The sequence below is a fragment of the Stegastes partitus genome, unplaced genomic scaffold (assembly GCF_000690725.1).
Source record: "Stegastes partitus isolate 25-593 unplaced genomic scaffold, Stegastes_partitus-1.0.2 Scaffold110, whole genome shotgun sequence".
NCBI lineage: Eukaryota > Metazoa > Chordata > Actinopteri > Pomacentridae > Stegastes > Stegastes partitus.
Window position 1 is genome coordinate 162852 of NW_007577841.1, and position 22154 is coordinate 185005.

At 38.3% G+C, this 22154-nt stretch overlaps 1 protein-coding gene across 2 annotated transcripts in view; it reads left to right on the top strand.

Moving 5' to 3' along the window:
- The window catches only part of grk4 (G protein-coupled receptor kinase 4), a 54824-nt gene extending 36246 nt beyond the window's left edge, over window positions 1-18578 (top strand). Inside the window, exons 6-16 of one of the 2 annotated variants that reach the window (XM_008277910.1) lie at window positions 633-725; window positions 1272-1335; window positions 1618-1758; window positions 8644-8834; window positions 11001-11038; window positions 11552-11641; window positions 11807-12015; window positions 14359-14496; window positions 15184-15321; window positions 16245-16422; window positions 18276-18578. In XM_008277910.1, coding sequence (XP_008276132.1) covers window positions 633-725; window positions 1272-1335; window positions 1618-1758; window positions 8644-8834; window positions 11001-11038; window positions 11552-11641; window positions 11807-12015; window positions 14359-14496; window positions 15184-15321; window positions 16245-16421 — 1279 coding nt within the window. In that variant the 3' untranslated portion in view covers window position 16422; window positions 18276-18578. The remainder of the gene's footprint in view (window positions 1-632; window positions 726-1271; window positions 1336-1617; window positions 1759-8643; window positions 8835-11000; window positions 11039-11551; window positions 11642-11806; window positions 12016-14358; window positions 14497-15183; window positions 15322-16244; window positions 16423-18275) is intronic. The other variant, XM_008277908.1, reaches the window with a different exon arrangement.
- Window positions 18579-22154: the final 3576 nt, after the last annotated feature.

Genomic DNA, 22154 nt, shown 5'->3' on the forward strand with positions numbered 1-22154 from the left:
GTTCTAACAACTCTCAGTGGACTGACGCTTGACGTGCGGTCAGGACACTGTGCCCTTTCACGACCCCGCAGAGAAATGAGTTTTTGTGGGTGTTTTTGTCTGTGTATATGATATAATCGGATAGATTTGGAAAGACTCACACCCACTTTCACGTGCTGGGCAAGGTGAGATTAGATGTTCCGCTCTGTAAAAAAAACAAAAACAAAAAAAAAAAACACGCTTTCCCCAAAATCTCCTGCTTTCTGGTCAAGCTGAGTGGAATGTCTCTGTTCAAAAGCATTTTTCATTTTTCACGGCGGTGTATCGGCACCGACTTCTTTCCGTCTTTCCACTGTGAGTGGCTTTGAACAGTAGCAAAGCCAGCAATGACCAAACACACACACACACATGCAAACTCACAGATGTGCTAAAACAAATGTAATTCAGGCGGTGGTCAATTTAAAGTATGTATTTTGTAGGTATTGTAAAGGGTTAAAAGGCATTCTGTGAAGGGGGAAGCCCAGGCTAAAAATCCTGCATGCGCTTGTGTATTTTAAAAAATTCTTTTGTGGCACACGTGACATGTACATTGTTCCATCTTTATTATGTTATTAAAATGATCACCATCGCTCTTTCTCCCTCCCTCCCTACAGAATAGTTCGTGATTATCTGAGTGGAGCTCCATTTTCCTCCTACCAGGAGTCCATGTACTTCTCTCGCTTCCTGCAGTGGAAATGGTTGGAGAGGTGGGTAGTCACTGCAGATTACACACTCTTAGTAAAGCAAACATGCAAAACCGTTCTGTTTTCTTACATAAAGCTGACACCTGTGAGCTTATATGCATTGAATATTCCCTGTTCGGCCTTCACTCTGCGTGTTTGCTCAGGGCAGCGCTCTCGCTTTTAAACTACTGGCAGTGAAAACAGCTAATAAAAATGGCAAAAGAAATACTTACAACAACAAGAAGTAAACATTATCGTACATACAGACGAGTACAGGGAGCAGTGTTTGCACCAAAACACAAAGGTGCTTCTGCCAATCAGTATTTCTGTGTGAGTGGTTAATAATTGATGATGCTTTGCATAATGGCTGGGAAACCAGAGCAGGGTGGAAACAGCAGTCATCAGGGTGGATTAATAATATATTAGACCATTACTCTGTCTGCAACCTCACATGGTCTGTGAGAATGACATAAACTATCAGTTATTTCATGTCTCCTCTCTATTTTGTCCCTCTTTATCTTTTCTCTCTGTCTGTATCTCCATCTCTTATTCCTCTTTCCATCCCTGCAGGCAACCAGTAACCAAAAATACCTTCAGACATTATAGAGTACTTGGAAAAGGTGGATTTGGCGAGGTAAGTGTCACTGCAATCAGGACATAATGCTTAGAGTTGTAGTTAAAAAGTTGTGTTTATTTTCATTATTAACTTTGGGTAATGATTTAAGCTGCTTAAGTAACCTTTAAGAGTTACCTAATGGAGTGATGTTTGCATCTCCAGTGATGCTGGGTGGAGAAATCTGTTCTCTGACATATTAACTTCCATTAGTTATAGTTTTTAAAGCGTGTGCTTTTTTTTTTTTTTTTTTTTTTATGTGCATGTGTGTTTGATCACGTTTCCTCGCTGCTTGTTTTCCAGGTTTGTGCCTGCCAAGTACGTGCCACCGGTAAGATGTACGCCTGTAAAAAGCTGGAAAAGAAACGAGTGAAGAAAAGAAAAGGTGAAGCAATGGCACTAAACGAAAAACGCATTTTAGAAAAAGTTAACAGTAGTTTTGTAGTAAGTACTACCTTTTTCTTATTCAACCTTTCAACAGAATTGTACCTTGTTTTTGTCTGTCTGTGTGCATGAGTGAGCAAGCGAGTGTGCATGCATGCTGGGAGAGAATTGTTGGTTGTGGCTCCGGGATCCTGCAAATGAAATTTAAAAGGCATGTTTGCAAAGGCTGTCAGTCAGCTGTTACAGACAGTCGCTGCAGCTCGTCTTCTGTTTGTTTAATGAGCTACTGAGTCACTGTGGAAAGAGACACAATGAGATAAAAACTACGAGGGGGGGAGGAGGCACATGATATTATTGACCAGTGGCAGGTGACGGCAAACTGCGGAGCACTTAGTCAGGATGTGCAAACATTTTGACAAATCCAGCTGGTCTGCAGCAATAGGACAAACCTCCTGTATTGCAAACATGCCAGTTTTAATTTTGTTTGGAGCATATTGGCAGCCTTCGATTATCTGTCGATGTGTTCATAAATTTGACTGATATCTGTGTTGTTTCAATGCTGTTTTTAATGAAGATTTTCTGCGTTGATGCTGTGGTGTTTAAAACTCAAATATATGTACGGAGGTGTAGTGCTGCCAGAGCACACCAAAATGATTCTTCTCCAAGTGAAAAATAGAATATTTACAGTTCTCATATTGTGGTTTAAATTCATATACATCTTTGAAGAGCTTGAAGATCCAATAATCAATAAAACATATATCATGCAATCCCAAAACTGAACCCCAAAACCCCCAAATCACCAAATGTACACCATCTGTCAGAGCCAGAAATAGAAAGAATTGTCAGATTTTTAACTTCATAAAGTATTTATCTTTCATGCACCGTTGTGTCATTAAACTTCAAATCTAAACTTCAAAATATGATATTCAATCAAAATCACTTCATTCTACATGTCTCCTTTAAAAATCTGCCCAAAATGAATCATTTTCTCAAACCAGATCCTTATAAAGAACAAAACTTTTCTGCTGTGTCCAACAGTCGCATATCAAAAATTCTGTGAGTTTTTGGCTGAATTGCAGGCTGTGTTCACATAGAACAGGTAGGAGAAAACTGTTGAAACAACTTAAAAATATATGTTGTAAATATCTATAGTATTTAGAGCCACCTGTTTTTCCAGTATTAGTACCACCTTAGGGCACTTTTATGGCATTTTATGGCATCATAATTCTGATATCCTGCACAAATGACATCTTTGAGTTCACGCTGCTTCTCGCCATGGTTGTGCTGTTTCAATAGAGATAGAGGACTTTAAATTGTAGTGAAAATTGAGCCCACAGTGCGAAAAAATGAGCCAAAAATTCCCAGAAACTGCTTTAGGGTTTAACAAGATGTACTGATTGATTCACAACATCAACTCTTGCATTGAGTTGCACGCAAGGAAACAGTTGACCTTAGAAGTTGCCAGTAGCTGCTGGTAAGCTTTGAACTGAAAATATTTTTTCTACATAGCTAACCTAAACTAGTAAACGTGAAAAGCCAGTAAAACATCCCAGCATTTATCATTTAGTCATTTGAACATGTTTTTTTTAATTGGTTATGCATCTGGAAAGATGCATTACAAAGCCAGCTGTTAAAGTTGGACAACTTGTGCTGCTTTCACAATCCCTGCAGGAAACCATTAGTTGTTATGTTTTCATCACCTAGCCAAGTAGATGAGCTTGGCCTCTGCACACAATGCAGTTTTTTCTTAATTTGCTCGGCACTAGTAAGTGAATGAAATCATTCAGAACACAAACTACCTGTGTTGGTCTGTACTGCCTAATGACTAACTACTACTCCATGGTGTCAGTTATTACTGGCTGTTTGCTTGATAGTGTTCTACATATGCATGCATGCTCAGATTGATAGTTCTATATTTGTGTGAGTATTTGAGACAGACGAGCACCTGTACACCTACCTGGATCACACTCTTTTTAACTTGGTACTGTTTCTTGACTCCACTAATGGACGACTTTAAGATTCTCACATTCTACACACAATCAACTGAAAATGAAGTCACTGTGTCTTTTAAAAAAATCTTCTGTGTCCTTACCATGTGACTGGAATTCAGTTGTCACAGTATTAATCAAATATGAAATATAAGGAACTAGAAGTTCTGAGGAAGCAACAATCAGAGGAACAATATGAAACAGTTTCACAACAGCATTGGAAGCTCTTAATTGTGAAATGGTATCAAAACTGCTTTTCCTTGTAATCCAAATCCTTGTAATCTAAATTCAAGGAACAACTGCTATTAGTCATGTTCAGATGTGGAAACGTAGGTCTGTGGTGTTTAGATATGTGCAATTTGTCATACATGTGAATTTTTCATAGAAATTTGAAGCACAAATTACATTTCAGCAGAGCAACTGCATGAGGAATAAAGTAGTACAGTGTCCTTGCTCTGAGCGTGTGCCAACCCAGAAAAAAAGAAAAAGAAAAAAGAAAATCATTACCCTGCCACTGTACCACTGTGCCTCCAGCTCTTAATGGTGGCGTTGCTCTTGGCTGATTTTCCTATGGAGGATTTCTATAAATTGAGCCGTAGTCATGAGTAAGCGGTGGTTTTTGGCTGGCACGATATTGTCAACCTTGAAGGCTTTTTAGGGAGTCACCTAGCTTTTCATTTCTTCCATGCTGCACCGAAGCACTGAGGGAGAAATCTGCAGCTGTCATGATTCACATGTGAGATGATGTGTTATAGGAACAGTTCACGATCTTACAGAAACAAAAAGACTAAAAATGAGGTGCAGGATTTGGCATTTGTACATTTTACAATATGATCCATCTTCCCTCCTCTTACCTCGTACTGCGTGCAACTGTACAAATGTACCTGATGTGTCTCTCTGATTGTCTTTATTCTCCTCTCAGCACTTCTTGAATATAAAAATGGAAATACTCGTGTTTTCATGCTGCTTAACTACTGTGTGTTGACATCAGGACTCAAACGCAATTGGAAAACTGGTGATGTGTGCTTCTCTTTCCATTTCATCCAACTGTACGCACAAACACATCTCAGGTACTCGGGCAGGAAAAGAAAGCTTAGCTTTGGCTCAGCGTTGCGTTTCCTTAAAAAAACTGATTGTTCCAAAGACAACAAAATTACAGCAAGTGCTCATTTAACAGTCTTGGAACATAGCGAGGAATGACTGCATGTAAATGTCTGCTCTGTAGGTCTGTGTACACTGTGTACTATGTATGTGTACTGTGGAACACTGTGTCACTGTTTAACTGTGACAGACCTGTGATATCGATCTGTAGTACAGTAACCTGGACTGTGCCTGAGCAGAGCCTCGGAGTCTCAGTGTCGTCCGTTTAAATCTAATGGTTGTGTTCCAGTCGTACTATGTATTGCATTAATTGGTTTCTGATGCAGCGTGAGCTATGTTGCGCATCCTTGTTTTCAGTGAGTCATGGCAGAAGCATGTGTATGGGCATGTACGCACACACACACACACACACACACACACACACACGTATACAGGCTGGAGTGGGCTCGTTACAGAACCTCAGACTTGCAGCTCTTGTCACCTGGGATTGGCACATGATTCTGTGTGTGTGTGTTCGTTGTCGGTGCTGCAGGCAGAACTGATGACTCTTCATGTGCCTCTCTACCTACGAGAGCAGCTCTGTTGCCTAGCAACACTGACCAAACAGCAGTAGCAAGGAGAAGAGTCAAGTGCTCTCTCAAACCCCTCATTTCTCTCTCTCTCGCTATTCTTCTGTACCTTTTTGTGCTCAGTGCATACTATTAGTGTTAGCTTTACCGTGTGTTTTAACCAGTAACCCATCCATGTATTCGGTGTGTGGGTGTGTATACGTGTATCTGACACACAGGGCACGGTGACCCTGCTCTGAAGTCTGCAGCAGCTGAGAATGAGGTAGAGCCACTGTGCTTGGATGGAGATTTAGCTCACTGTCGTTTTAAATTGTGTTTATACTGGTGCCAAAATGATCAAGTTTTCATGCAAAATAAGTCCGATTTATAGTTTAACCCTCTAAACACAAAGCATTTTTTTGTTTTTGCTCACTGTAGGCTCAATTTTCACTATAATATGAAGTCCTGCACCTCTATGGAAACAGCACAACCATGGCTAGAAGTAGAGAGAACTCAAACATGTCATTTGTGCAGCATATCAAACCTATGATGCCAAAATACATCAAGTGTTAAGATGTTACAATGAAAAAATACTGCACTACTGCTGATGTATTCAGCTAAAAATCCCTGAATTTATGTCACATGACTGTTGGTTGCAGCTGAGTCACTAATTGCTTTGTAATTGCAATGAGGAACACAATTTTTTGATTTTTTTTTCTTTTTTTTTTCTTTTTTTTCTTTTTTACAAATTTTGTTTGAGCAAGTAGTTTATTTTTGCCATTTTTTTGGTTTGATATGTAGAATAAAATGATTTTGATGAAAGATCTCAGTTTTAAGCAAGGATTTGGTCAGGGTTTCTGACAAAAGTTGAAAATTAGATGTCTCTCACTTTCTTGATCTGATAAATTGTCATTTTTGCTGGGTTGGTTTTTAATCCATTTATGCCCAGATTTTTTTCGGAGTTGTAAGGCATATACTTTTATCAGTTGCGTAACTCTGAATCGTGTGATGTATTTTTTATTTTTTTTATTTTTTTTCCATTTTGTACTTTGTTTTGAAGAAAATAACATTTTTATGACAACAATTGTTGCCAGTATTCACACAGCTTGTCACTAGGTCAAATGTTACCTAATGATGATACAGAAACAATAATAATAATATAGTAATAACAAAATAGTAATATAGTCATAATAAATAATAACAAAAAGATGGAAGGGGTGGGGGGTGTAAAACAAAAAAAATGTAAACCTGTACATGGATACCAATGGATATTATCATCCCAGGAAGGTAGCTAATGATCATGGTTCAGACCTTGGTTCCCTCTGTGTAAAATTCAAAACAACAAACAATTTGAACTGGTTTCTTTTTTCATAAATAACCTTTGCATCAGATATACATCTCAGACCAAGTCTGTATGATATAAAAACAATCTCCAACACAAAACAACGAAAGGTTTCAAACACCGAATTCACGCTGCCAATCGAAAACAGAACAGAAATAATCATTTCTATGTCACAGAAATGCAATGCACATGAAATAGATAACCTACGTATTCTGCATATTCTACCCACATATTCTCAAATACCCATATAGTTAGCGACAAGCTATGTGCCCACTGCACACTCACAGAAATAAGCCCATGAACAAAAAAAATACTTGTCCCAGGTACAATTTTTTAGGGGGAGGGTTACTCTAGAGACTTGAATGATTAAATAATTATAAATATGTTTTAGTTGTTGTCTACTAGCATATAAGTGGAAAAAATTGCTTTAGTTCCTTGGAGATTTTTTTGATTGTGAATAGAAAATGACAGTGATACACTTTGGCAACAAGTGTTGCCAGTGGGGCAAAATGGGTTTTCAATATTAATAGATAATATGCATTTTAAATCTGCCGCAAGGTTTTATGGTTTAAAAGTGTTATGTTTTTTTCCAAAAAGATATATATATGTTTTTCAATATAAACATAAAGGTAAATTATTTGGTCATAGAATTACGCAAATAGTGATTTGAGTCTTGATTTAAATACATATGATTGAAGAACATTTGAGCAGGATTAAAACTTGCTTTCTGTTACCTCTGACAACCAAACACCATAGAGGGGCAAAGCTAATGTGCACACCTTTAGAGAATAAGGGCTTTATTTTTTATTTTTTAATTCTGCAATTTTATTAATTTAGCATTATGTATTGCACTTGAGCCAAGGTTTAAACTGTTGTGTCAATCTCCCACATTTGATGATATCTCCTGTGGTATTTCTGCATCACATGTTCCAAATATATAACTCAATGAATATTGAACTGAAGCTTGACTTTAAAAAATAATTAGCAAAACATATTGCAAAAGTATTGCCTGTCAGAAAAAAATGAAATTAAGCTCTAATTAACAGATGTCTGCCATTAGTGGACATTTTTTGTACAATTATATAGCTGTCTTTAAGTTATGAGAATAAAATAAATGATGCCATTAAGGCTAAGGAATGTAGAGGGTATAGGAAAAGAGGGAAAATAGGTAAATAAATAAGTAAAAATAAGTTTAAAAAAAAAAAAAAAAAGAGAGAGGTCTAGCTGCATAAATATAAACCATTAAAAAATCTAAACAGCCTGATTGTAGTAATTACCTTCTAGCTTCTTTCGTTCTTGGGGGACTATTGGAAAACCCAAAGTTTGTGCATTTTATTGAAATTCCAGCACTGAGCAGTGCCAGGATGAATAGATTCGTCCACTGCTAAACTATAAACTGGATTTCGGAGGCCTGCAATAAAGACTATTTGCTTTGGCCTGTAGTGTATATGTGTGTGTTTGTTTAGGTACAGCATGTATATATTGGCCTATAAGAATATTTCCCATCCCCTCTTGTGGTCTGTCTCTGACTACATACTCCATAGCAGATGGAGTTCCTCCTGATGGCAGCAACATCCTGCTTGTACACAACAGCACATGGACACATTATACACTATGTGTCACTGACCCACAGGGACGAGAGGAGGGGTGGAGGCTGCTGGGAATGAGGGGAGAAAAGAGAGATATATGGTGGGATTAAAGGGAGAGGATGTTTTTCCATATGTGTGATATCTGTCTTTGTTTATCTTTGTGTACATTCCTGACGTTCCATGTGGGATAATGAATGATTATTTGGGGCATTAAACAAAGCAAATTAAGCAATCATGCTCCTCCAGCCACTCTGTCTCTTACCACTTCTCTTCCCTCTTCCTCCCTCCTTTCTCACCAAATCCTTCCTTCCTGCCTGGACCCTCACCTCCTTTTGTCACCTTAAATTTGCCCCCCCTCCCCCACCCTACCTCTCCAGGTTAGTCTAGCTTATGCCTATGAGACCAAGGATGCGCTGTGCCTGGTTCTGACCATAATGAATGGCGGTGACTTAAAGTTCCACATCTACAACATGGGCAACTCAGGCTTTGATGAGCAAAGGGCCATTTTCTACGCTGCTGAGATCTGCTGTGGCCTTGAGGACCTGCACCGTGAGAGGATAGTGTACAGGTAAGGCAGGAGGAATCGAGCAAAGAAAAACACCTTCCGTCTATATAATGTATTCATGTTGTTATTACTGCGTCGACAATAGAGGCTTTAGGAATTTTTCTGTCTCTGTGGACTAATATTGTGAGTTTTACAGTAGAACCTCACAGATAGTAGGTTTTTTTGGGGCTGATGCGGATTTTAAGGGAGAAAAACAAGCATAATATCAGCATATATACATATAGTGTGTTAGAGTTATGTTGAAAATTGGAAATGATAGTGTCAGTGTTTAATTGTTTTACTTTCCATCAGTGTATTTCAAAAACTAGTTAGCAATTTACCATGAAGACTTGCCTCCGCACCACAGTCTGCTCAGCTCTGCTACATGTGCTGCAGACAGTGCTGAGTATTATAAATCATAGAGACACTCTGCTGGACAAACAATGCAGTGACACCAATTCTAAATTACACCAAGCATTGTTTCCTGCATTATGTTTGATAAGTTTTTTAATAGGTGCACATCAAACAACATAAATAAATCCTGATACCAACAAATCTGTAATGCCAATAACAGCTGATGTTTCTGTTTAATTGAAACTTATTGTAACTAGGAAGTCCTTTGAGATAAAAAAAAAAGTTGTTTTCAGGGGAGGCCTGGCTAGCAAAGCGCACTATCGTTAAGTTACAAAATATATATTGGATGGGTTTTAGTTATCAGTCCTGGAATCCCATTATTTATTGTAATGATTAACTTAAATATTTGTCAGCTATTAAATGAATTGCCAGCTATTTTTGGTAATTGATTGGTTTATGTTATATTAAATTAAATTAAAAAACTTCGGATCAGGAGGATATGTCCGTCTTTTAAATACAGTCTACAATTAAAGCTGACTAAATACCACTACATTTAAAGGAGCACTCCACTGACAAGAAGCCAGTTTACTTTAGAATCAATACTCCACCAGTAAAAACAGGTGTGTTCTGTCTTTTATGGTTCTGGAGAGAGCTTTTTAAAGTCTGATCATCTTGGTCTTGGCCTTAACTTTGTTAAAGTGCGACAGTAAATAGCGGAATACTACTTTAAGACAAATCCCTAACTGACAAACCTCAGTAATCATGATGTCTGAAACAATCCATAAACTAACTCTATGCCCAACTATTTGTCTCAGCTCTGACGTTACGAAGAGATTTATTTCGCAGGAGTGTAACAGTGGGACGAGTGCAGAAACAAAAGTCCTGCATGATGAAGTGTGACTGGATTAATGGGGAACTGGTTTCGCTGAGGTGTAATGCACCTGTCAAGCTCAATGGAGGCTCAGAGTAATGCTAACATAAACACTGATGTTCTTCGAGGAGACACAGGCGCCCACATACACGTGGCCCGTGTGGTTATAAACTTGATCTGTGCATGCATTGCAGGAAACGTCGCAGTTGGCAGTAGTTGGGGGCTGTAGCTCTCCGATTTTGCAGCGATAATAATAAATAGTAAATTTGATGTTGTGCTTTTTTTAAAAAAAATTAAAGATGATGTGTTTATTAAAATGGTGAGACGTAAAGGAGATTTGAGACAGGTTGAATAAAAAATATTTTACAATACTAAAATGCTTCGCCAGTATGTTCTAGGACAACATCATGTACTTGAATATGTGCTATTTAGTTCATCTGTGCAATATAAACAATCCATGCAATATTAATACTCTTGTCAGAGTTTCTACTCATCAGACATACATACAATACCACTAATACATGCAATAATGTTACTTTTAGTGTTAGCACTTATGTATATTTTGGTTTGTTTTTATTTTTATATCACATTCCTTCAATGTTTGCACTGTCTTTGCTGCTGTAACACTGCAAATTCCCCCACTGTGGGATTATTAAAGGCTTATTTTATCTTATCATAACATGCTGAATGTAGCTTGGTACAAAAACAACACACAAAGCAAATGAAGACATATGTACAGCCATCTATTAAATCACATGAAAGACTGGAGAAACTCAAGATCAGACAGCACATAGGCAATAAAAGACAACAGAAGAACAAGCTGATCAATAATACAAATATTTATCCAGGATTTTTTTTTTTAATTGTTATATCCTTGTTCTCAAATGAGCTCTATTTTTAAACAAGCACAATATAAAGAACTACTCCCTAATGTTTTCTTAATTTTTAATGTTTGTTTTTTGCAGGGATCTGAAACCTGAAAACATCCTTCTGGATGATCGTGGTATGTCCAAATTCTGTTTTCTTTTTGTTACATTCTAGTCCTGTTGTGTGCTACTGTGTGGGCACAGGCTGGATAATAGTAGTTGTTATTTTATTTTTTTATTTTTTTTTTATGTAACTTTTTTCACAATGTCTAAAACAAACAACCGGTTCAATTTGTAATGTTCAAGCACCATCTTTCTCTGGCTGAGAAGTCATCTTTTCAAGTTCTTCACACCACACTTTCCTCTTGAGTCATTTACTCTCCAACATGGTCTTATTTTGAAATAAAGGAATGTCCTCCACATATCTCTTCAGCTCTTACTTTTCTCTTTCTTTCCTACTTTTGGTATAATGTAGTGTAATGTGACCATTGTTGGGGCACTCTGTCTCTCACCTTTGTTCTGTTGGCTTCTCATAACTCTGGATATCTTGAATAGAAATGTATTTTTCTACAAGTTACTACAAAAGCGAACATTTCAACATTATCTCAGGTGCTTTATTCATTTTTTTTTCTTTTCTTTTGTTTTTTTAGGACACATCCGAATTTCAGACCTGGGCCTTGCTGTTCAGATCCCTGAAGGGGAGACGATACGAGGGAGAGTGGGCACTGTCGGATACATGGGTAAGAATTTAGCCTTTAAGCCCTCTGATGTTCTCTTCTGACCCCTTATTTTTCTAGTCAAACCACTTCAATCATTCCCTCCACTTCAATAACTGTCTCCTAAATTGGGATTTCAACCCCCTCAGTCATTTCCCTCACCTCTCACTCCTCTTCCCTCTGCTTCAGCTCCAGAAGTGATCCAGAACGAGAGCTACACCTTCAGCCCGGATTGGTGGGGGCTGGGCTGCCTGATCTTTGAGATGATCCAGGGCCAGTCACCTTTCCGCAAGCGCAAGGAGCGCGTCAAGCGAGAGGAGGTGGACAGACGAGTGCGCGAGGACCAAGAGGAGTACTCCGATAAATTCTCCGAGGAGGCAAAGGACATCTGCAGACAGGTGAGGATGGAGAACCGGAGGTGACAGATGGTTGTTAGATTAGTCGAATGGTGGAAAAGAAAAGAGAAAGTCAATAAAATTCTTTAAGACTTGTGGAAAATAAGGACACGGAGGGAGGAGTATGCAGGAAAAAATGCAGTATAATATTTGATTTCAGGTCAATATGTGTAAAATTCAAAGTACATAAACAGGGTTGCATTGCTACAGCTACTGTCTTCATGAATATAAGTGGCTTTGGTCTTTAATAGAGGAGCAGCTTTTATGTTCTGCCACTCAATTTGTAGACACAATATTACAAGAAAAGCAGAAGTTGAAGAGTGAAGTTTTACAAAAAACACTTTCACTGTATCATTGCGAAGAGCATGATATTATTTCCTGTTTTAGATTAACATCAGTTTTTTAAAATTATTATTTAGTTCATTTGGAGCCTCTGGTTAATTTAAAATGAAACACTTTTCCTGAAAATTCTTACTGTAAGATGCAGAATCTGAAGAATATACCATATTCTTGGCAATCTGAATTTATTTGACATCATTTAAAAGCAAATTTGTAATTCTATATCAAGAAAACATCATCATATTGTACGGGATGCTAATTTTGGCTAATATCCATCCTTCTGCCATTCAAGGTTGTGAGGAGGCCAAAATTTGATACAGCAGATTTTTGCATTTTACACTGAAACAGGAAACTGTAATGCAAATGTGTTCTTTAAATACACCTTATCCCTAAAGAAAGTAAGTTTAAACCTGTAATAAGGGGCTGTTGTTTCACCAGGCTGGAGCAGTGGAACAAGCTGTGAACACAACATTGACACATTATCGCCTCTAAAGCTGATGTTGCCTATTTACATCTTAAACATGGAAAAGTTGGAATTTAAAGTGATGAAAGCGGTCTAAATAAATCACAAGTTTAACCATAGTTTACTAAAAAAGGCATTGTGAAAAGCCATTGAGCTGATCTATAGTGTGTTATTTCCCTCAGTGTTAATTAGTGATGTATGATGATATTGGTATCATTATTGGATCAGCTGATCGAATAAAGCATCTACATTGGTCCAAAATAAACAGTGATGCTACAAAAAAAAAGGGCATGTTTTGCATGTAAGTTGAAGTAGTTTCCTTTGTTTGCTTAGTGAATGCAATGCAAAATAAGCATTCATGTAAATTAGCATTGTATTTATGTCTACACCTGCCAGAAGGCCATCATGATAAGATCAAGCATGTTAATGTGTTCATTCACTACAAGATGTTCTCCACAGTTAGGTGGAAAATGCATGTGCATGTATCAATATCAGGAAATATCCAAAATATGAAGAAAATTGCAGTATATTGGGTACAAAAGTCCAAAATTGTGCATTCTTAGTATTAATAAATAAATGTTGATTCGTTTGTGGAGATCAGTTGTTTCTTACGACTGTCTGACATAATCTCCAAGAGGGAGCCACTGAGCTCCTCTCTTTCTGAACAGGAGGTGACGGGACTTTTTTTTTTTTTTAACATTTTTTCGGTGTGTGACGTTGTGGAACATTCTGACCCATGGTTCAGCGGATTTAAAGACTCCCTAGGGAGAGGAGGAGTTGAGGGAGCAGGGAAAAGAAAGGTTTCAGTAAGAAATGGCAGAAAGATAATAAGGAAAAGGAGAGAATGCAGAGGCATCGCTGTTACCGTAGCCCGAATCAGGAAAGTGACGTTAGTTATGTCAAGAGCGGAGTGAAAATCTTTTGATGTAGACATAATTTGGATGAGGGTTGCGCAAGGACAAATGAAACAAAGCAGGAACTGGAAAGTCGGTGTGAGATGCGGTGAAAAGTGAGCTGCCGTCGGTTTGTTGACTGTGAAAGCCATCAGCATCAGGGTGACAACAGGGCCAGCGAGAGCGTCTGCTATTAGCCAAACCACTAAACAATCCTCATCCACTTCATAAGCCTGCTACACTGTAGGTGGTGTGTGGCCGTAATATTATCCAGAAGTTCTCACTGAGATGCTCCGTAACTCTACACATGATAGTGCTGCATTAACCCCCGAGTATATGGATTTGTATTATTAGATTATACAGGGTCATGTACATAAAGTCAAGAGGATTACATGTAAACTCAGCCATGTGTGTGTTTTGTATGCATTTCACTAGAGGGATTAATCATAAAACTGCCAGAATCACAGGAAGCCCCCTCCCCTTCTTTATGTGTGATTTATTATTAGAGAAACAGCCTTAAACTGAGCCCTAGTTTATGTTCTTTTTACTGAGAAATATATTAAACACTAAATTATCCTGCCTGAGTCATTTAAGCTTGAACTTGCAGCTCTTTAGAGACTGTTTCAAACTCTTTCCCTTCTTCTCCTGCAGCTCCTGGCCAAGGACCCCAAGGAAAGGCTGGGATGTCAGGGTCGTGGGGCCATAGAGGTCAAGCAGCACCCCATCTTCAGAAATATAAACTTCAAACGGCTGGAGGCCAACATGCTGGACCCTCCCTTCAGCCCAGATGTAAGAGCTGCACTTGCACATGCAAACTCGCAGCACAATTCACAGCCTGAATCCTTGGCGGGCTGCAGATCTGTATACAGGAAATACCATTGTCACATGTAAACAAACACTTACAAGCTTGTTATCGTGGTAGCCAGTGGAGAGAAGTGGGAGTGTCATTGGGAAGTCACTCTACTTTATGGAAATCATCGCTAATATTTCCCGTGGAGCTACAGATAGATGTAGTCGCACTGTAAAAAATCTCAATGTGCAAATAAGGAGAGTAATACAGACTCAGTTTAACTGTAAGCTGTGTTAATGTATTTTCTTCGCTTGGAATTACAAAGCTGTTCCGAGAGAGACTCGGTGCATTTCAGAGTCATAAATAGAGTGAGTGAGAGAGAGAGTGACTGACCTGACAGGTTAAATCAATAGTTGAAAGCAGATAGTGTTATCTGCATTTCTATTTTGGGTTATTCAGGTCAGTAGGGCCACGCTGAAGAAAAACAGAACAGCACAGTGTCCTCAGGCCTGTGAAGATTTCCATGTTATTCAAATGTCAGTGCAAAAATACAAGTATTTCAAGTTGAGTGTTTTCCCCTGCGATCCAAACACTTCACTTTGCTCAGTTGTTCTTTCCTTCTTATTTACTTGTGCCTCTTTCTCTTGTCGATCTCTTTCCTTCTCTGTTTTCGTTCTCTGTTTCAGCCTCGAGCGGTGTACTGTAAAGACGTCCTGGACATCGAGCAGTTCTCCACTGTCAAAGGCGTGAACCTTGACCCCACAGATGATGACTTCTATCACAAGTTTGTCACAGGCAGTGTCTCCATCCCGTGGCAGAACGAGGTACTGCGTGCACAGGCCACCGAGATGATGTCATTGTTAAGTTTTGCAGCATATACAGAAACAGCACATAGGAAAACCTGTATAAAGGATCTGTACATTGCTTTAAGAGAAAAGTTAATGGTTGTAGATCTAAATATGCAATTGCAGGTCAAGTTTCTGAAGGCATGTAGGTGTTATTAAAATCTAAAAAGTGATTCTGTACTATCCATCTTCCATTATCTGTATTAGAGAAGCTGGGAGTTCATAATATGTCAATATGTCCACTGAGTCACCTCCCTCCTCCAAGCATTTCCACAAGTATTTTTGCCCTGCACTTTGCCTTTCAGGCTACATACGGGCCATTTTTTCTTATTAGTGAAATCTGTAGGGGTCTTAGAGTCTTAAAGATCCCATTTTATGCTCATTTACAGAATCAGAGTCTTATCTTTTATCTTAATCTTTTTCCCATATTGCACACTGCTGCAACACCTCTTCTCCTCTTTGTCTGAATCACTCCAGTTTAGGTCCTGCTCTAATTGTTCAACTGGCCTGACAAAAGATAGGCAACATTGGTTATGTACAGTAACCTCAGATTTCAAAGTAGAGAGGCAGCAAGCCCTAGCAAGGAAATAAAATTGGATTGAGACGAGGCTGCTTATTCTTTTTTTTGAGACTGTGCCAAACAAGCTGTAAATGTGTTACACAGTGACATAGATAAGTAACAGTAAAAAGCCTGGACCTGAGATGCGGTGTTTTATAAATCTAATAATATGCAACTGCAAGTCGGGTTAGTGAATGCATCTAGATATTCAGTTAGTTACATCATGAATACGTAGATGGTTACTCAAACGGCTACCTGCAGAGGAGCGTTGACCTTTTTGTTGAAGCAAACTTCTGAAATGCAAAGTCTAAGGCTGGATAACTCAATCTATCTTCTTGTGCAGATGATCGAGATGGAGTGCTTCAAAGAAATCAACGTCTACGAAACAGACGGGAATCTGTGCCCCGACCTGGACATGAACCGGCCTAACCCTCCACCAAAGAGAGGCTTCTTCTACCGCCTGTTCAGAAGAGAGGCAAGTGCTAGTGCTCCGGCAACTGTCCGAGGGGGTGGGGGCTAAGGTACTTCCTCTCTTCCTACTTTCCTTCCTTTCTTTTTTTTTTTCTTTTTTCTTCCAGGCCTTGTCCAAACTCAGCATGTGAAAAAATACCCCTGAACTCCTGTGAAATTTGATTGGTTCAGTTGTGTTGTTCCTAGTTTGAGTTTGTAAGAATAAGGCCTATCTTTTTTTTTCCTTTTCTCTGACGTTTGAGAAGTACACACCCTCATTAGTCCCTTTGCATTTTTATTTCTGCATTTGTAATTTTGCTTTAGGAATCCTTTCTTGACGGAGACTGGTTTGTGGTTTTTGGAAGAACTGATATCAGGCTTTGCCATTAATATTTTAATGCATAACACAGAATGTTTGTCAGTGGTGATAATTATTTCTAACACCCTTCTTGGCTGCAGCAGGTTTCCTCCTCTAACTGGTTATTTCCACTATCCTCTATTCTTTATTACTGAGATCTTACATTGTACTCTGTACTTCCCTTGAATTTGGTTCTTCGCTGTAATTTTCCGGAAGGAGGAAGGGGATTGTGTCTCTTGCAGCTTTACTTTGATTTTCTTATCAAAATCTGAACAGTGATCCTCTACTGTCACTCTACCAAAATCCAGATGAGAGAAGCTGGGAGTTCAAAACATGACAATACGTTCACTGAGTCATCTGCCACTTCTCAGCATTTTATTAGTGTCTACATACAGGCCACTTTTTCCTAATAGTGAGGGTTGTAGGGAAAGAATCTTAAAGAGCTGATGTTGTGCCTATTTACAGAATCACATTGTCATTACTTTTGGTTCACCAGAATATGTTTACATGCTTTTCAAAGTTCAAAAAAACACATTATTTTTCTCATATTGCATATTGCTGCAACACCTTCTCATCCTCTGACTGAAATGCTCCATTTTATGCTTTGATTGGTGAACTGGCCTGACAAAAGCAAGGCAACACTTGACATGTACAGTAACATCAGATCCCAGAATAGAGAGACAGAAAGGCATACCTCCATCAAGGAAATTAAGGGGTATTGCAAGGAGGCTGCTTATTCGTTGTTTGAGATCATAGCAAAGTAGCTGTACATGTGTTCCTGAGCGATGTAGACAAGTTACAGGAAAAAAAACCCTGAACTTCAGATGAGGTGTTTCAGGGAGGTAAGGAACAGCGTTTTCTGTGGGAGAGAATATGTCCCTTTAAAGATATTTGCTCACAGAAAAAGCTATATAATACTAACTAAAGGAAAGGGAAACACCCAAGAAGCACAATATGGGTTCTTTAAACCATATCTTTGACTGTTTTTGTTTTTGTTTTTTTAACCAAAAAAAAAAACAGTCAAAGATATGTTTTTTTGTTTAGTTAAAATGCAACATCATCTATCAATTTTAAGAGAGTCAGTGCCTCAAAAAAACAGATTCACATAGCCGTTCTACTTGTCTTTATCCTAGATAGATTGCAATAGAAAAATAAAAGAGGTGTAAAAAAGATATATATAAATTTATTTAAACTTCCACAGTGCAAATTAAAGTTGACTACGAAAATTAAGGTTCAATGCGCAAAGTCCTAAGAAGACAAGCCTCTTCTCCTTGCACACAGGGGAGTCATTGTTGTAATGGAAAGTGTAATTTCATCATAATATATTAGTTACGAAATCTACTGTATGTTCTTGCTTGAATTGCACATCTTACACTTTGCCGTCCTCTAACTTGCCCACAGTTATATATTAGAGTGCAGGACCCCAGCTTTGATCCTGACATGCTGCTTCTGATGTGGTTGATTCAAGGTTGGACTTTCAGGAGAATGTGACGCCATCGCGCACATGTACGACGGCGCGTTGATGAATGTTTCTAACGTTAGCGATGTATGCTCACTTTTTCCCAGGTCTGTTTTAAGAGCGGTTACAGTGATGACGAGATCGAGGAGCCCTCACGACTTTAAACCACTCCCTCCACCTGCACCCCTCCGCCGCAGAACTTCACCACAAACTCCAACCGAGCGCAAATCTTAGGAACTCAGTGAATGTTGACCTGTATTTATGAGCTGTATTAAAAGTGTATTATAATTAAAGAAAAAAGTATGAGTTTAAAGATTTTGTACATTTGTACTTGAATTTATGTCTAGATGTATATTTTCACTAAAGGTTGTATTGTACAAAAAGCCATAAAAGTACCACTTGAATGCATACATTACGTTTTTATTTCCTTTTTTTTTTTTTTTTCTTTTGGAATGAGTATGGATAATGTGTTTTGGGGAGTTTTTTTTTTCTTTTTCTTTAAGAAGCACAGTACCAGTAGTCTTTTTTTTCCCTCAATGTAGCAAAAGGCCTTTTTTGTTTTTGTATGTGCTGTATGTTTGTCATTGATTTGGCCAATGTGACGTGGTTTTTTAGCACATCAGCTCCGCCGGGTCCCAAACTAACCCTTGTTTAGCCTCTTGACGCCTCGAGGCTCAGTTAGATCCGAATGAAGTGCGTAGATCCAAATGATATGGGGAAAATTAATCCAGTCTATCATTGCTGTGTTGATGCCATGCTGCTTAACCTTCCTCACCTGCCCCTACTTTTAAATTTGAAGTTGACTTGGATGATCCATGTTCTTCAAAGAGCCCAGGTTGCACTTGACTGGATGGCATGTGTAGTAAACTGTCTTCTAGGAGCCTGTACCAACTCAGTTCTAGCAGAGATGACAAGGGTTTATTTCTGACAATCTTCTAGTCAGTGTGTGCAACAGTTAAATCTCCCTAAAACACAAAGTAAATACGAGAGAGGCCATGTTCAGGCCCACAATGTTTGATAACGATCATTGTCGGACCTCTCCAGGAATCTTTTACGAGCTGCACAAGGCTCCAAACATTAATTTCCAGACTCCACTACACAGTTGTTAACTAAATGTCTGTTACATTACTCACTCAGGCTGATTTATCGTTCCTCCTTTTTTTATCTGCTTTTGTTGTTGGCTTTTGCTTCCTTTTCTGATAGTTATTCTTTTTTTTTTTCTTTTTTTTTTTTTAATGTGCAGAGCGGAAATCTTTCTCCCCTTGATTTGTCTTAGTAATTTTGCTTCCCACATTCAGAGAGCCTTCAACTAGTTGACTGGAGAATGAGTTGGAACAAAGAGACTGATGAGGGCGGTGATGGAACTGTATCGGAGACCTGACCTGCAGCTGTCTGTGGCTTCATTGAGATTAAAAAAATAAATAAAAATTGCTGTTGCATCCAACTAACTTCCACTGCTTCAGCAGCTCTTAGCCTCCGAACTGAGTCAAAAATACAGCCTGCTTTGGCCTCGGTGCCTGTTTGATCATAGCTAGCACAGTACCTGCTAGTAGACCTCCATTTAGATCCTGTGGCTTCAGCTGTGTTTGTGATAAAGATACAATTTGTTACTGGTATTAACAACTTCCTTTAACTGTTCCATTTAAATCCTGTATGTTGTTCTCTCATAGGAATGACAGTTGCTTGTATGTGTGTAGACGGTGAGAAATGGACTATCATGTGTGTCGAAGAACACTTGGCCACTTCTGTTTTATTATAGAAGATGTGTTTCCTTCCGAGTTAACTCATCACGAACAAATGCATATTCTGTACATTTCCCATTTACAGCATATCCAGGATTCACTATGTCCCATATTTGTTTATTCTCATCACATTTCAGAGGCATTTGAAGCCATTTTTGAGTTGTTGTTGTTTTTTTAATTTTTTTTGCTTATGAGGCAGTTGCTGTTTACTCCCCATCACCTGTTTTTAATGCTGTGAATACCCCATCTGGACATGTTAGTTTTGTGTGTGTATATTACACTGTAAGCTAATGCAGCTTTGTTCAGTCTAATGCATTCAAGTAAATTAGCTCTGCCCTTGTGCAATTAAATGGATTGATTTATTTTGATTCTTTTCCCCCCTCCACAGAAAACCAATGTCTGCATTCTGTCAATACAGTAGTTCAAAATAATGTAGGGACTTGAATATTACTCAGTTGAATTGACTGCATTTTTAAAAAATGGTACGCATATAGTCCCAAATTTAATTAAGCAATTTGGAGAGATGGCTTGTGCTAAAAATTGTGTCCCCTGTTGCACATTCCATTATCAGGAATCAAATGTGTGCGTCTAGCTGTCGCTGGCTTATTGTCACTTGAGTTTGTGAGTGTCTTTTTATTTTTTTTTCTTCAAAAAATTTTTTTGTTGCTCTCAGGCACATTTTGAAGCTGATTTCGCTTGCCTATGTAGATTTTTAGCCTTTTAGCTCTTTAGCCTCAAAAACCTTGTAAATTATGTATTTCTAACATGTAACTAAGCTCTAACACATATTCACTCATTCTCACAGGGAAACTAAACTGTGTTTTGCCAGCCATGCCTCTGTCATTGTTTTGAGGATCTTTTACTCTTATACCATCCATATCGCAGTGAAGAAATTCTGTTTGGTTTCATTGCACTATGGTGTGTTTTGACAATGACTATAGGAAGTGTCTTGAACTTTTTTGCCAATGATACCAAAAGCAACATTAGCTAAATTGAACGTGTTTTGTTATCGGACGAATTTACTGAAGAAAGACTGACAGCCTTTATTATATGTGCCAATTATCAAGTTGATTTCTGACATCCCGCCTTTTTTTTTTTCCTCCAACCTCTTAAACCTTCCGTCCATTCTGAGAGAAATTCCTTCACATAGAGGAACTTTAAACAGCTCAACAGTTTTGAATGTCCGCACTAAGTGCATTGTAATGCCTGTTTTAAAAAAAAAAAATGCATATGTTTTATTACTCAAGCATGTATCAGTTTGTAATACTTCAGGTTCCTTGTATATGTAAATGATGACCTTCTAGTGCCAACATATCTCACTGGTATCTGAGGACAACTTTATGAATGACAAGGTGACCAGCTGAGTTGGCCTGGTTTGAATACATAACAAGCATTCCTTCTCTCCTGCCTTTCCTCCGAAGTTTAGAAGTGAGAGATCCTCAGTTCCTTGACGTCACTTGAGTCTAGTTTTGGGATACAAGTTGAGAGGTTCTGTGGGCTTTCACATTCTTCTGTCCAGATTTGTCAGTTGAGTGACATATTTCAAGAAAGGGAGGAATGAAAAATGCATTATTGGTATTCAAGCTGGGCCTGGGACTTGATTTTTCTTCTTTTTTTTGTATCTGTACAGTCATGTCGTTCAACCACTGCAGTCATTGTTAATTCTTGTACAAGTTGTATCACTGGTTGTTGTACCATATCTGACATTTGTAATTATGAAATAATACACTGCCATTTGTATAAAAAATACTTGTGTCTTGACTTTTTTTGTGTCATGTTATTTTGTTGTTTGTTGCAAATAAATGGCCATAGATGGGAGGAGTAACAGTGGTACCATGACCTGTGTTATGTATAACTGAGCTAGTGGCATAATTGATATAATGATATAATGGATACCAAAAAAGGGAAAGCATTACAATTGTATTAGCATCCTTGCCCTGGCTACTTGTTCAATACAGAATACAAAATCAGAATTGATTTTAATTAAACTTTTAGTTGTTTATAACGCCATGCATGGTTATATGGGTATATTTCTAAACTTTTGTCTTAGATCCTCAGACCAACTGCTGTAATATGTTCCATGATCCAGGCTGGTGGGTGAAAAAGATTATGGCTTTGCAGTAGCACCGCCAAAGATTTGGAAGAGCTATCCTCTCTCAATCAAATGTGTCACCTCCATTGCCATTTTAAGAAGACTCTCAAGCTGCACATATTTTCAGTGGTCTTTGGTTAGCATTTTATTTT